The sequence below is a fragment of the Capricornis sumatraensis genome, chromosome 16, assembly GCF_032405125.1.
Source record: "Capricornis sumatraensis isolate serow.1 chromosome 16, serow.2, whole genome shotgun sequence".
Lineage (NCBI taxonomy): Eukaryota > Metazoa > Chordata > Mammalia > Artiodactyla > Bovidae > Capricornis > Capricornis sumatraensis.
The window spans coordinates 82,436,901-82,454,074 of record NC_091084.1 but is presented as its reverse complement, the minus strand read 5'-3'; the positions used below and the strand labels follow the sequence as shown (position 1 = coordinate 82,454,074).

Sequence of the window (17,174 nt, the reverse complement as noted above, 5' to 3'; positions counted from 1 at the left end):
TGTTCATCGCAGCACTGTTTATAATAGCCAGAACATGGAAGCAACCTAGATGTCCATCAGCAGACAAATGGATAAGAAAGCTGCGGTACATATACACAATGGAGTATTACTCAGCCATTGAAAAGAATACATTTTAATCGGTTCTAATGAGGTGGATGAAACTGGAGCCGATTATATAGAGTGAAGTAAGCCAGAAAGAAAAACACCAATACAGTATACTAACGCATATATATGGAATTTAGAAAGATGGTATGATAACCCTATATGTTAGATAACAAAAGAGACACAGATGTAAAGAACAGGCTTTTAGACTCTGAGGGAGAGGGAGAGAGTGGGATGATTTGGGAGAATGGCATTGAAACATGTATACTATCATGTAAGAAACGAATTGCTAGTCTATGTTTGATACAGGATATAGGATGCTTGGGGCTGGTGCACTGGGATGACCCAGAGAGATGACATGGGGAGGGTGGTGGGAGGGGGGTTCAGGGTTGGGAACTCATGTACACCTGTGGTGGATTCATGTCAATGTATGGCAAAACAAATACAGTATTGTAAGGTAAAAAAAATAAAATTAAAAATAAATAAATAAAATAAAATAAAAATAAAAACATAAAAAAGAAAAAAACAAAATGGCAATAGGAAATTCACATCTGTCAATAATAACTTAAATATAAATACTAAATTCTCCAATCAAAGACGATGAGTAGTGAACAGATATAAAAGTTGAGCCCAGCTAAATGTACCTACAAGAGACTCACTACAGCTTTAAGAACTCAAAGAAATTGAAATAGATTGAAAGGAAAGGGATGGAAAAAGTAACTCCATGTAAGTAAAAACCAAAATAGATCAGGGTTAAGCTATACTTATCTCATAAAACTTAGACTTTAAGACAAAAAGTATTATAAGAGGTAAAGAAAGTCATTATACAATGATAAAGGTATCACTCCCACAAAGGGGTATAGCATTTGTAAATGTATATAAACTCAGCATAGTACATGTAAATATACAAATAAAATAGTAACAGACTTGAAGGAAGAAGCAGACAGCATTACAATCATAGTAAGGAAATTCAATATCCCACTTTTAACAATGGATAGATCTTCCAGACAAAATATCAATAATGAAACATTGGGATTAAGCTGCATATTAAAACACAGATGTTTAAGTGACACAGAACATACACACAAAGGAAGTAAAACACACTCTCTTTGCAAATGCATATAAATCATCCTCTAAGATAGAGCATATGTTAAGCCACAAAACAAGTCTCCAGAAATATAAGAAGATTGAAATGATATCAAACATCTTTTCCAGACACAAATGTGTAAAATTAGAAATTAAATACAGAAAGAATACTGGAAAATTTGCAAATATGAGGAGGTTAAACAACATGCTACTGAACATCATGGGTCATGGAAGAAATCAAATTCAAAGTTTAAAAATATTTGGGACACTCTTGGTGGTCCAGTGGTTAAGAATCTGCCTTGCAATGCAGGGGACATGAGTCTGATCCCTGGTTAAGGACCTAAGATCCCACATGCCGCAGAACAACTAAGCCTGCACACTCCAATGACTGAGCTCACACTCCACAGCTAGGGAGTCCGTGCAGCATAACGAAAGACCCCATATACTTCAGAAAAAAACCTGGTGCAGCCAAATAAACAAATAAAGGAATATTTTTAAAAATGTCTTGCGACAAAGGAAGTAGAAATACAACATATAATTTATGAAATGTAGCAAAATCAGTTTTAAGAGGGAAATTCATAGCAATGAATGACTGCATAAATAAAGAGATCTTCCAAAGTGACTGTATCAATGTACATTTCCACCAACAGTGCAAGAACATTCCTTTTCTCCACACCCTCTCCAGCATTTATTGTTTGTAAACTTTAAGGATGGCCATTCTTAGCAGTGTGAGGTGATATCTCATTGTAGTTTTGATTTGCATTTCTCAAAATGCCAGCAAATATGGAAAACTCAGCAGTGGCCACAGGACTGGAAAAGGTCAGTTTTCATTCCCATCGCAAAGAAGGGCAATGCCAAAGAATGTTCAAACTACCACACAATTGCACTCATTTCACATGCTAGCAAGGTCATGCTCAAAATGCTTCAAGCTAGGATTCAGTAGTGTGTGAACCTAGAACTTCCAGACGTGCAAGCTGGATTTAGAAAGGGCAGAGAAATCAGAGATCAAATTGCAAACATCCATTGAATCATAGAAAAAGCAAGGGAATTCCAGAAAAACATCTCCTTCTGCTTCATTGACTGCACTAAAGGCTTTGACTGTGTGGGTCATAGCAACCTGTGGAAAATTCTTAAAGAGGTGGAATACCAGACCACCTTACTTGTGTCCTGAGAAACCGGTATGCAGGTCAACAAGCAACAGTTAGAACCAGGCATGAAACAACAGACTGATTCAAAATGGAGGCAGGAGTATGTCAAGGCTGTATATTGTCACCCTGTTAATTTAATTTATATGCAGAGTAAATCACAGGAAATGCCATACTGAATGAAACACAGGCTGGAATCAAGATTGCCTTATGTTTTTAAATCCGTCTTAACAATCTGTTCAGTCTAAATCATTAAATCATTGGTTTTTATCACAAGGGTATATAACTACTACCAAATTGAAAGTGAAAGTGAAAGTGAAAGTGACTCAGTGTATCTGACTCTTTGCCACCCTGTGGACTATAGAGCCTATGGAATTCTCCGGGCCAGAGTACTGGAGTGGGTGGCCGTTCCCTTCTCCAGGGGATCTTTCCAACCCAGGGATCAAGCCCAGGTCTCCCACACTGTGAACAGATTCTTTATCAGCTAAGCTACAAGGGAAGGCCAAGAATACAGGAATGAGTAGCCTATCCCTTCTCCAGCACATCTTCCCAACCCAGGAATCGAACTGGGGTCTCCCGCATTCCAGACAGATTCTTTACCGATTGAGCTACAAGAGACTCACTACAGCTTTAAGAACTCAAAGAAATTGAAATAGATTGAAAGGAAAGGGATGGAAAAGTAATTCCATGTAAGTAAAAACCAAAATAGAGCAAGGTTAAGCTATACCTATCAGAAAAATTAGACTTTAACAAAAAAGTATTATAAGAGGCAAAGAAAGTCATTAAACAATGGTAAAGTATCATTCCCACAAAGGGGTATAGCATTTGTAAATGTATATAAACTCGGCATAGTACATGTAAATATACAATAAAATGTTAACAGACTTGAAGGAAGAAGCAGATAGCAATGTTAACAGAGAGATGCCCAGATTGAATATCCTCTTAAATGAGTTACTCAGGGCAGAGTTGGGTGGGAGGGAAGATAACCAGGGGTCAAAGCCTCCAAGTGCTTGCTCTCTGGGGTCATGGAAATGTACATTGATACAGTCACTTTGGAAAATCTCTTTATTTATGCAGTCATTCATTGCTATGAATTTCCCTCTTAAAACTGATTTTGCTACATTTCATAAATTATATGTTGTATTTCTACTTCCTTTGTCGCAAGACATTTTTAAAAATATTCCTTTATTTGTTTATTTGGCTGCACCAGGTTTTTTTTTTTGAAGTATATGGGGTCTTTCGTTATGCTGCACGGACTCCCTAGCTGTGGAGTGTGAGCTCAGTCATTGGAGTGTGCAGGCTTAGTTGTTCTGCGGCATGTGAGATCTTAGGTCCTTAACCAGGGATCAGACTCATGTCCCCTGCATTGCAAGGCAGATTCTTAACCACTGGACCACCAAGAGTGTCCCAAATATTTTAAATTTTGAATTTGATTTCTTCCATGACCCATGATGTTCAGTAGCATGTTGTTTAACCTCCTCATATTTGCAAATTTTCCAGTATTCCTTTTGTATTTAATTTCTAATTTTACACATTTGTGTCTGGAAAAGATGTTTGATATCATTTCAATCTTCTTATATTTCTGGAGACTTGTTTTGTGGCCTAACACATGCTCTATCTTAGAGGATGATTTATATGCATTTGCAAAGAGAGTGTGTTTTACTTCCTTTGTGCGTATGTTCTGTGTCACTTAAACATCTGTGTTTTAATATGCAGCTTAATCCCAATGTTTCATTATTGATTTTGTCTGGAAGATCTATCCATTGTTAAAAGTGGGATATTGAATTTCCTTACTATGATTGTAATGCTATCTGCTTCTTCCTTCAAGTCTGTTAACATTTTATTGTATATTTACATGTTCTATGCTGAGTTTATATACATTTACAAATGCTATACCCCTTTGTGGGAGTGATACTTTACCATTGTATAATGACTTTCTTTGCCTCTTATAATTCTTTTTTGTTAAAGTCTAATTTTTCTGATAGGTATAGCTTAACCTTGCTCTATTTTGGTTTTTACTTACATGGAATTACTTTTTCCATCCCTTTCCTTTCAGTCTATTTCAATTTATTTGAGTTCTTAAAGCTGTAGTGAGTCTCTTGTAGGTACATATAGCTGGGCTCAACTTTTACCTTTCACCACTCATTGTGTTTGATTGGAGAATTTAGCATTTATATTTAAATTATTATTGATGGTCCTAAGATGGTGGAGGAATAGGATGGGGAGACCACTTTCTCCCTCACAAATTCCTCAAAAGAAGAATTCTATGCTGAGCAAACTCCGCAAAACAACTTCTGAATGCTGGCAGAGGACATCAGGCACCCAGAAAAGCAGATCGTTGTCTTCAAAAACATGTAGGAAAAAATATAAAAGACGAAAAAGTAGACAAAGGAGGTAGAGAGGGAGCTCTGTCTCGGGAAGGGAATCCCATCCCGGGAAAGGAATCTTAAGAAGAGAGGTTTCCAAACACCAGGAAACACTCTCCCTGCTGAGTCTGTGGTGAGACTTGGAAGCACAGAGGGCAACATAACAGGAAGGAAAAATAAATAAATATTTAAAACCAACAGATGACAAGCCAACAGTACTCCCCCAGTGGAAAAGCAGTGCAGATGCCTGCATCCACCACTAGCAAGTGGGGGCAGGGCAGGGAGGCGCAGGGGGCGCGGGCTGCAATGCTTTTTAAGAATCAGGCAGGAACGCCCCACACGTAACCAGAATGAACTAGCTTTGGCTAGCAAACCAGACTGTGTGATAGCTACCACACGAAAAGCTTGAACATAAGACACTGCCAGGACTGCGCACAGAACAATGGATGGAACAGAAATAGCCGGCTGCAGACCATCCCCCGCCGGTGACAGGCATCCAGAGCTGTAAGGGCTGAAAGGGGGCAATTGCAGCCCAACAGAGACATTACCTACCAAACTGCAAGCAGGCTTCTTTGCTAAGACTTCTGGGGGTTCTGGACAGTCACCATCTGCCTCACAAGGGGCGCCAGCGGTACACCCAGAAAACTGAGCAGCAGAGACGGGAAAGGCGATAAGTTGCAGCGACCGTGGTCGCCAAACACCTGAGCTACTTGGACCTGGGAAGGGCACAAAATGCAGACCCAACCTAATCTGCACCTCTGAGGGCTACCTGAGCACCGAACCTGAGCAGCTTAGACTGGGGTAGAGCATGCAGCCTAGGGCCAGCCTCAGACGGTTCCTGGCAGCGCAACGTAGAGCCTGAGTGGTGTGCGCCATGAGCACGGGCAGGCCCAGCGGGGCTGAGACACTGCGTGCACATGCCAGTGTTATTTGTTTGCAGCATCCCTCCCTCCCCACAGCGTGACTGAACAAGTGGGCCTAAAAAAAAAAACAAAAAACAAGTGTCCACCACCGCCCCTTGCCCCCTCCCCTCCCCCGTGTCAGGACGGAAATCAGACACTGAAGAGACCAGCAAACAGAAGAAGTTAAACAGAGGGAACTGCCTTGGAAGTGACTCCACACTGCCCACAACACCAGAGAAAGGGCCAGATATATCTTTACTATTTTAACGACCATTCTTTTTTTTTTTTCTTTTTTTGTTGATGTTGTTGTGTGGTTGTTTTTTCTTCTTTTCTTTTTCTCCTTCTTTTTTTAACTTTTTAAAATTGTTAAGCCCTCTATTTCGCCTTTGATTTTTATTTTTATAACCTACTATTACTTAAAAAAAAAGACCTTATTTTTTAAAGCAAATGCTGTATATTGTCTTTGTGTGGTTGTTGTTGTTGTTTTTTTATAATTCTTGTGGCTTTGTTTTGTTTTTCTTCTTCTTCTTTTCTTTAATATTGTATTTTTGAAAATCCAGCCTCTACTCTAGATTTTTAATCATTGCCTTTTGGTATTTGTTATCAATTTTGTACATTTAAAAACCCAAACTTCACTACCCAATTTTACCTGAGAGCGAGATTACTGGCTTGACCACTCTCTTCTCCTTTGGACTCTCCTTTTTCTCCACCAGGTTGCCTCTGTCTCCTCCCTCCCCCTTCTCTTCTCTACCCAACTCTGTGAATCTCTGTGTTCCAGATGGTGGAGAACACTTAAGGAACTGGTTACTGGCTGGATTTGTCTCTCTCCTTCTCATTTCCCTCTTTTACCCTCCTGGCCACCTCTGTCTACTTCCCCCCTCTCCTCTTCCCTGTATAACTCCGTGAATACCTCTGAGCAGTCCAGACTGTGAAGCACACATAAGGAAGTGATTACTGGCTAGCTTGCTCTCTCCTCTTTTGATCCCACCTCATCTCATTCCAGTCACCTCTAACTACCCTCTCCCCCTCTTCTCTTCTCCATGTAACTCAGTGAACCTCTCTGGGTGTCCCTCAATGTGGAGAAACTTTTCATCTTTAACCTAGATGTTTTATCATTGGTGCTGTATAGATGGAGAAGTCTTGAGGCTACTGTAAAAATAAAACTGAAAACCAGAAGCAGGAGGCTTAAGTCCAAATCTTGAGAACATCAAAGAACTCCTGAATCCAGGGAACATTAATCAATAGGAGCTCATCAAATGCCTCCATACCTACACTGAAACCAAGCTCCACCCAAGGGCCAACAAGTTCCAGAGCAAGACATACCATGAAAATTCTCCAGCAACACAGGAACACACCCCTGAGCTTCAATATAAAGGCAGCTCAAAGTTACTCCAAAACCATTGACATCTCATAACCCATTACAGGTTACTCCATTGCACTCCAGAAATAAGAAATCCAGCTCCACCCACCAGAACTCCAAGCTTCCCTAACCAAGAAACCTTGACAAGCCACTGATACAACCCCACCCACAGTGAGGAAACTTCATAATAAATAGAACTCCACAAATTCCCAGAATATAAAAAGGCCACCCCAAATGCAGCAATATAACAAAGATGAGGAGACAGAGGAATATCCTGCAGGTAAAGCAACAGGAGAAATGCCCACCAAACCAAACAAAAGAGGAAGAGATAGGGAATCTACCTGATAAAGAATTCTGAATAATGATAGTGAAAATGATCCCAAATCTTGAAAACAAAATGGGATCACAGATAAATAGCCTGGAGAAGATGCAAGAAAGGTTTAACAAGGACCTAGAAGAAATAAAAAAGAATCAATATATAATGAATAATGCAATAAATGAGATCAGAAACACTCTGGAGGCAACAAATAGTAGAATAATGGAGGCAGAAGATAGGATTAGTGAAATAGAAGATAGAATGGTAGAAATAAATGAATCAGAGAGGAAAAAAGAAAAACGAATTAAAAGAAATGAGGACAATCTCAGAGACCTCCAGGACAACATGAAACACTTCAACATTCTAATTATAGGAGTCCCAGAAGAAGAAGACAAAAAGAAAGACCATGAGAAAATACTTGAGGAGATAATAGTTAAAAACTTCCCTAAAATGGGGAAGTAAATAATCACCCAAGTCCAAGAAACCCAGAGAGTTCCAAACAGGATAAATGCAAGGCAAAACACCCCAAGACACATATTAATCAAATTAACAAAGATCAAACACAAAGAACAAATATTAAAAGCAGCAAGGGAAAAATAACACACAAGGGGATTCCCATAAGGATAACAGCTGATCTTTCAATAGAAATGCTTCAGGCCAGGAGGGAATGGCAAGACATACTTAAAGTGATGAAAGACAATAACCTACAGCCCAGATTACTGTACCCAGCAAGGATCTCATTCAAATACGAAGGAGAAATCAAAAGCTTTACAGACAAGCAAAAGCTGAGAGAATTCAGCACCACCAAACCAGCTCTCCAACAAATGCTAAAGGATCTTCTCTAGACCGGAAACACAAAAAGGGTGTATAAACCTGAACCCCAAACAATAAAGTAAATGGCAATGGGATCATTCTTATCAATAATTACCTTAAACGTAAATGGTTTGAATGCCCCAACCAAAAGACAAAGACTGGCTGAATGGATACAAAAACAAGACCCGTATATATGTTGTCTACAGGGGACCCACCTCAAAACAAGGGACACATACAGACTGAAAGTGAAGGGCTGGAAAAAGATATTCCATGCAAATAGAGACTAAAAGAAAGCAGGAGTAGCTATACTCACATTAAATAAAATAGACTTTAAAACAAAGGCTGTGAAAAGAGACAAAGAAGGACACTACCTAATGATCAAAGGATCAATCCAAGAAGAAGATATAACAACTATAAATATATATGCACCCAACATAGGAGCACTGCAATATGTAAGACAAATGCTAACAAGCATGAAAGGGGAAATTAACAATAACACAATAATAGTGGGAGACTTTAATACCCCACTCACACCTATGGACAGATCAATTAAACAGAAAATCAACAAACAAACGCAAACTTTAAATAGACCAGTTAGACCTAATTGATATCTATAGGACATTTCACCCCAAAACAATGAATTTCACCTTTTTCTCAAGTGCTCACGGAACCTTGTCCAGGATAGATCACATCCTGGGCCATAAATCAAACCTTGATAAATTCAAAAAAATCGAAATCATTCCAAGCATCTTTTCTGACCATAATGCATTAATATTAGATCTCAATTACAGGAGAAAAACTATTAAAAATTCCAACATATGGAGGCTGAACAACATGCTTCTGAATAACTAACAAATCACAGAAGAAATCAAAAAAGAAATTAAAATATGCATAGAAACGAGTGAAAATGAAAACACAGCAACCCAAAACCTGTGGGACAGTATAAAAGCAGTGCTAAGAGGAAAGTTCATAGCACTACAGGCATACCTCAAGAAACAAGAAAAAAGTCAAATAAATAACCTAACCCTACACCTAAAGCAACTAGAAAAGGAAGAATTGGAGAACCTCAGAGTTAGTACAAGGAAAGAAATCTTGAAAATTAGGGCAGAAATAAATGCAAAAGAAACAAAAGAGACCATAGCAAAAATCCACAAAGCCAAAAGCTGGTTCTTTGAAAGGATAAATAAAATTGACAAACCATTAGCCAGACTCATCAAGAAACAAAAAGAATAAAACTCAAATCAATAAAATTAGAAATGAAAATGGAGAGATCACAACAGACAACACAGAAATACAAAGGATCATAAGAGACTACTATCAGCAGTTATATGCCAATAAAATGGACAACTTGGAAGAAATGGACAAATTCTTGGGAAAGTACAACTTTCCAAAACTGAATCAGGAAGAAATAGAAAATCTTAACAGACCCATCACAAGCATGGAAATTGAAACTGTAATCAGAAATCTTTCAGCAAACAAAAGCCCAGGTCCAGATGGCTTCACAGCTGAATTCTACCAAAAATTTAGAGAAGAGCTAACACTTATCCTACTCAAACTCTACCAGAAAATTTCAGAGGAAGGTAAACTTCCAAACTCATTCTATGAGGCCACCATCACCCTAATACCAAAACCTGACAAAGATGCCACACACACACACACAAAAAGAAAACTACAGGCCAATATCACTGATGAACATAGCTGCAAAAATCCTCAACAAAATTCTAGCAATCAGAATCCAACAACACATTAAAAGATCATACACCATGACCAAGTGGGCTTTATCCCAGGGATGCAAGGATTCTTCAATATCTGCAAATCAATCAATGTAATTCACCACATTAACAAATTGAAAAATAAAGCCATATGACTATCTGAATAGATGCAGAGAAAGCCTTTGACAAAATTCAACATCCATTTATGATAAAAACTCTCCAGAATGCAGGAATAGAAGGAACATACCTCAACATAATAAAAGGTATATATGACAAACCCACAGCAAACATTATCCTCAATGGTGAAAAATTGAAAACATTTCCCCTAAAATCAGGAACAAGACGAGGGTGCCTACTTTCACCACTACTATTCAACATAGTTCTGGAAGTTTTGGCCACAGCAATCAGAGCAGAAAGAGAAATAAAAGAAATTCAAATTGGAAAAGAAGTAAAACTCTCACTGTTTGCAGATGACATGATCCTCTACACAGAAAACCCTAAAGACTCCACCAGAAAATTACTAGAGCTAATCAATGAATATAGTAAATTTGCGTGATATAAAATCAACACGCAGAAATCCCTTGCATTCCTATACACTAATAATGAGAAAGTAGAAAAAGAAATTAAGGAAACAATTCCATTCACCATTGCAATGAAAAGAATAAAATACTTAGGAATATATCTACCTAAAGAAACTGAAGACCTATATATAGAAAACTATAAAACACTGATGAAAGAAATCAAAGAGGACACTAATAGTTGGAGAAATATACCATGTTCATGGATCAGAAGAATCAATATAGTGAAAATGAGTATACTACCCAAAGCAATCTACAGATTCAATGCAATCCCTATTTATCTACCAGTGGTATTTTTCACAGAACTAGAACAAATAATTTCACAATTTGTATGGAAATACAAAAAACCTCGAATAGCCAAAGCATCTTGAGAAAGAAGAATGGAACTGGAGGAATCAACTTGCCTGACTTCAGGCTCTACTACAAAGCCACAGTCATCAAGACAGTATGGTACTGGCACAAAGACAGACATATAGATCAATGGAACAAAATAGAAAGCCCAGAGGTAAATCCACACACCTATGGACACCTTATCTTTGACAAAGGAGGCAAGAATATACAGTGTATTAAAGACAATCTCTTTAACAAGTGGTGCTGAGAAAACTGGTCAACCACTTGTAAAAGAATGAAACTAGATCACTTTCTAACACCACACACAAAAATAAACTCAAAATGGATTAAAGATCTAAATGTAAGACCAGAAACTATAAAACTCCTAGAGGAGAACATAGGCAAAACACTCTCCGACATACATCACAGCATGATCCTCTATGATCCACCTCCCAGAATATTGGAAATAAAAGCAAAAATAAACAAATGGGATCTAGTTAAAATTAAAAGCTTCTGCACAACAAAGGAAACTATAAGCAAGGTGAAAAGACAGCCTTCTGAATGGGAGAAAATAATAGCAAATGAAGCAACTGACAAACAACTAATCTCAAAAATATACAAGCAACTTATGCAGCTCGATACCAGAAAAATAAACCACTAAATAAAAAAATGGGCCAAAGAACTAAACAGATATTTCTCCAAAGAAGACATACGGATGGCTAACAAACACATGAAACGATGTTCAATATCACTCATTATCAGAGAAAGGCAAATCAAGACCACAAATGAGGTACCACTTCACACCAGTCAGAATGGCTGCAATCCAAAAGTCTGCAAGCAATAAATGCTGGAGAGGGTGTGGAGAAAAGGGAACCCTCTTACACTGTTGGTGGGAATGCAAACTAGTACAGCCACTATGGAGAACAGTGTGGAGATTCCTTAAAAAACTGGAAATAGAACTGCCTTATGACCCAGCAATTCCACTGCTGGGCACACACACCAACGAAATCAGAATTGAAAGAGACACATGTACCCCAATGTTCATCGCAGTACTGTTTATAATGGCCAGGATATGGAAGCAACCTAGATGTCCATTAGCAGATGAATGGATAAGAAAACTGTGGTACATATACACAATGGAGTATTACTCAGCCATTAAAGAGAATACATTTGAATCCATTCTAATGAGGTGGATGAAACTGGAGCCGATTATACAGAGTGAAGTAAGCCAGAAAGAAAAACACCAATACAGTCTACTAACACATATATATGGAATTTAGAAAGATGGTAATGATGACCCTGTATGGGAGACAGCAAAAGAGACACAGATGTGTAGAGTGGAGTTTTGGACTCTGAGGGAGAGGGAGAGGGTGGGATGATTTGGGAGAATGGCATTGAAACATGTACACTATCATGTAAGAAATGAATCGCCAGCCTATGTTCAATGCATGATACAGGATGCTTGGGGCTGGTGCATGGGGATGATCCAGAGAGATGATATGGGGTGGAAGGTGGGAGGGGGGTTCATGTTTGGGAATTCATGTACACCCATGGTGAATTCATGTCAATGTATGGCAAAACCAATACAGTATTGTAAAGCAAAATAAAGTAAAAATAAAAATTAAAAAAATTATTATTGACAGATGTGAATTTACTATTGCCATTTTGTTTATTTTTCTGACTGTTTTGTAATTCCTTTCTTTCTTCTTCTTCTGCTTTCTTTATAATTTGATGATTTTGTGTAGTGGTATGCTTAGATTCATTTCTCTTTATCTTTTGTGAATTTACTATAGATTGGCTTTGTATTACCCATGAGGCTTATATTAAAGATCTTATCCTAAAACAGTCTGTTTTAACATGAAAACAACTTAATATTCAAACACATGCAAGAACCATTTTTACCTTCTCTCTCACATTTTACTTTTCTGATGTAATAATTTACACTATTTTATCCTGTATATCCATTAACAAATTTTTGGAGTGTTAGTTATGTTTACCTCTTCTGAGTTTTAATCTTCACACCAGATTTATAAGTGACATACCAGCATGGCTACTCTAGCATATTCAGAATTCAACATTAGTGATTCCTACCAGAGAGATTTATATTTTTACATGTTTTGCATTGCTAATTAGTGACTTTTGTTTCTGCTTGAAAAAGTGCCTTTAACATTTGTTGTAAAGTCAATCTAGTGTAAAATCATCAGATTCATTTTTCTGAAAAACTACCTATCATTCCTTCAATCCTGAAGGACAACTTACCCAGATAGACCACTGTTGGTTGGGAAGTTTTCTTTCAGCACTTTGAGTATATAGTGCCACTGCCTTTGAGCTGAAACATTGTAGTGAAAAAGCTCCTGATAGCCTTAAGGAAGTTCTCTTGTGTGTAACAAGTTGCTTTTTTCTTGCAGCTTTTAAGATTATTTCCTTCTCTTTACCTTTTGACATTATATTTGTGATATACTCAGTTTGGTTCTCTTTGTATTCAAATCACTATCCATCAGGGAAATGTAAATTAAAGCCACAATGATACCTCACTTCACAACTGTTAGAATGGCAGTCAGAGAGAAAGGGAGAGCACAGGTGTTGGTAAGGATGTGGCGAGAAGAGAATGCTTGTACACTGTGGGTGGGGATACACAAATGGGCTCAGCTGCTACAGAAAACATTATGGAGAGTCCTCAAAAATTAAGAATAGATCTACCATATGGTCCAGCAATCCCAGTTATGGGTATATGTCCAATGGAAATAAAAATAGGATATCAAAATATGTGCTTCCATATTTATTGCCACATTAATCACAAAGCCAAAATATGGAAACAAGCTAAGTGTCCATCAACAGATGATTCGATGATGAAGACAAGGTGAATAGAAACAAGAGAAAAATGTTCAGCTTTGAGAGGAGCAGGGGAATTGAAGAGGGCACAGACTTACAATTGGAGGGTGAATAAGTTCTGGAGGTCTGATGCACAGCATAGTCACTATAATCCACACTGTATTGTCAACATGTAGCATGTAGCAGGTGTCTTCAGAGAAGGCAATGGCACCTCACTTCTGTACTCTTGCCTGGAAAATGGACAAAGGAACCTGGTAGGCTGCAGTCCATGGGATTGCTAAGAGTCGGACATGACTGAGCGACTAAACTTTCACTTTTCACTTTCATGCATTGGAGAAGGAAACGGCAACCCACTCCAGTGTTGTTGCCTGGAGAATCCCAGGGGCGGAGGAGCCTGCTGGGCTGCCATCTATGGGTTCACACAGAGTCGGACACGACTGAAGTGACTTAGCAGCAGCAGCAGCAGCAGCAGGTGTCTTTCTTCTACTGAAGACTTCAGAGACTGTTAGAAACAGATTTTGCATACACTCTTACACATTTTTAAAGAGCAATGATTAAGAAAATGTTCCTATGTTTGGATGGGGGTGAAGTGGGCACATATCCTTTATTTATACTGCACTATTTCTTTGGCATGGGGTAGCCCTAATTCTACTCTAGCAAACGTTCAACAGTTCTCATTCTCTCAGTCATATTCATGTGTGAACTAGTGGAAAATTGTACAAGGGCTTCAAATACTTCTTCACTTACAGTTGTTTATTAAGTAGGATAATTCATGGGACCATTGGCATTGACACCCTAAAACAGCATTAAGAATCCAATGACTATGTGAAACAGATCGTCAGTCCAGGTTCGATGCATGAGAGAAGATGCTCAGGGCTGGTGCACCGGGATGACCCTGAGGGATGGGGAGGGAAGGGAGGTGGGAGGGGGGTTCAGGATGGGGATACATGTACACCCGTGGCTGACTCAAGTCAGTGTATGGCAAAACCACTACAATATTGAAAAGTAATTGGCCTCCAGTTAAAATAAATAAATTCAAAAGAAAACAAACAACAACATCAACAAAAGAATCCAATGACTCTCTAAGGATAAAATATAAATTAATGATACAATTTAATTAGTTTCTTAAAGTCTGGGAGATCTGGAAACTCAACAGTCAGGATAGCACCTTGTTTTTCTTTTTAACCAGACCATGGGACCACAAATTTACATCCTGCTTCTGAAGATGAAAATTGGCTAGAGCTGATAACCCTGCTTATCCCACAAACTATTTCCTTTCTTGCCCCTTGAGGGTTTAGGTGTCCAGGAAAATATCAGCATTAAAGTACTTCTAGCCATTCCATCTCGGTGATTATATTGCCTGCATACAACCATAAATTTCTCAGACATGACATGTTGAACACAGACAATAGAAAGGAATGTATATTGGTGTTTCCATATTGGCCCTTACTCTGCAACATGGAATATTTGGTGACTTTATTATTGCCATGAATTCTCACACAATTCCCATCACGTCACATATGTTCAGATGCTTGAAAGAGCAGGAATTATTTTGACAGTATGATCCCACTACCTATGTCAACCAGGGGTAAATTTTCCAGACTTACTGAGGTAGGGAAAGAGGAGCTTGACTTCACAATATCAGAAACTGCTACTGACTGTGACATGGATTTTGAATATCATCCCCGTCAAAAATTCCCACTGAACGCTAGATGCAAAATGTTACAGCATCAGAATCATAAGTTAACAGCCCTGAAGGGGCCACACACTTCATTCCACCTCTCTTTATTGTTCAAATCATGTCATCCTCCTATTTAGACTACAACTGTGGAACTAGAATGTGATCAATAACTTATTGGAAAAAAGCGCTGAAAGAGGTAATACTCAAACATTAGCTGTATCAGACTAGTCTTCTGGGAAGGCACAACTAGGCCAATTGTATACCTTGTTTCTGTCCAAAGACACACCCTTTTTGTGTGTTCATTCTCATACCGGGCAGAAACACAGAATGGACATTGATGACTACCATGTCTGGATTATGCTGCATCAGCATATTTGGGGGACAAATTTTATGCACTCCTGGGGCTTCAGGTGTCTCTCTTTCAGGGTTTGAAAGCTGAGATGGAACAGGTTCCATCTCAGAAGTAGAAACGAAGCAACAGGTTCTAAATCTTGATTTACATGAATAATTTTTAATAGATTTTTAAGTAATGAGGCCACTCCACATGGAGGATAAAAACAATGGGTCTCTAGGACTTAAAGATATTGTGTTTGTGTAGTTTGATTCTGTTGTAGGCCCATTTTGGCATATTATCTGGGTCAAATTAAGTCTTCTTTGTGAAAGGCAGAATGAACTTTGTTGTAGTCCATTCATATAAATATTATTGAGGGTTAAGGTAGGTCATTCTAACAAGACAAATCTGTCAGAAATCTCAGTCTGTGGCCTCAGCAACACCGTCTCTTCTTTTGCAACCTCTTCAAGGCATCTTTGATTTCTTTGTTCCTCAGACTGTAAATCAAAGGATTCAACATGGGAATCACCACTGTATAGAAGACTGATGCAAATCTGTCAAAGCTGGAGGAACCACCAGTGCTGGAACTCAAATAGACAAACATACCTGAGGTATAGAAGAGAGTGACTGCTGTCAGGTGGGAAGCACAGGTGTTGAAAGCCTTGGACCTGCCTCTTGCTGTTGTGATCTTCATGATGGAGATGACAATGGAGACATAGGATATCATGATAATGGAAACATTTATTATGCCAAAGATCATTGTCAATAAAGCGGTAAAGAGTTGTACAGAGAATGTGTCAGTGCAGGAGAGAACTAACAGCTGGGGCAGGTCACAGAAGAAGTGGTTGATGACATTAGGCCCACAGAACTGGAGCTGGAGCATGAAACACAATTGGGATATAGAAGCAGAGAGTCCAGCCAAGTAGGATCCCAGCACCATCCGACCGCAGAGAGCGGGCGACATGACTGACGAATAGAGGAGCGGGTTACAAATGGCGGCATATCGGTCATAAGCCATGGCGGTCATGAGGCAAGACTCGCTCAGCCCCATGGTGGAGAACACGAAGTACTGAGCAGCACAACCCACTAAGGTGATAGTTTGCCGCTCCTGGAAGAAGTCGTAGAGCATCTTGGGGGCTGTGGAGGTCACGTAGCAGATGTCCATGAAGGACAGGTTACTGAGAAAGAAGTACATGGGGGTGTGGAGGTGGGAGTCCATTCTTATTAAGATGAGGAGCGACAGGTTCCAAGTCAGAGTCAAAATGTATATCACCAGGAATACGACAAAGAGCACTACTATGATTCTGGGGAAATCTGAGAATCCCAAAAGGATAAATTCAGTGATCTCTGTGATATTTCCTCCTCCAATCATTGGCTTGATGCTCCTAAAAAAAGAAGAGTCAAGAGAATACATTGCCTACTCATGAAATGACAGCATTACAAGTCTCTTAGACACCATATTTTCCCCTATTCAGCACTGGAAATGTGGAAATGCTCCACTGTCCTATTGACAGACCCCAGCTTTTCATCTTGAATGGTCAAGAAGTGCCTTCTCAATGTTCCATGGAATACAGAGTCCATGGAGTTCTCCAGGCCAGAATGCTGAAGTAGGTAGCCTTT

At 38.9% G+C, this 17,174-nt stretch overlaps 1 protein-coding gene across 1 annotated transcript; it reads right to left on the bottom strand.

The window, feature by feature from the left end:
- Positions 1-15,987: 15,987 nt before the first annotated feature.
- On the bottom strand, positions 15,988-16,929 carry LOC138092984 (olfactory receptor 5AN1-like). The gene has a single exon (XM_068989067.1). The coding sequence runs from the start codon at positions 16,924-16,926 to the stop codon at positions 15,988-15,990; it is 939 nt and encodes a 312-aa protein (XP_068845168.1). The 5' UTR covers positions 16,927-16,929.
- Positions 16,930-17,174: the final 245 nt, after the last annotated feature.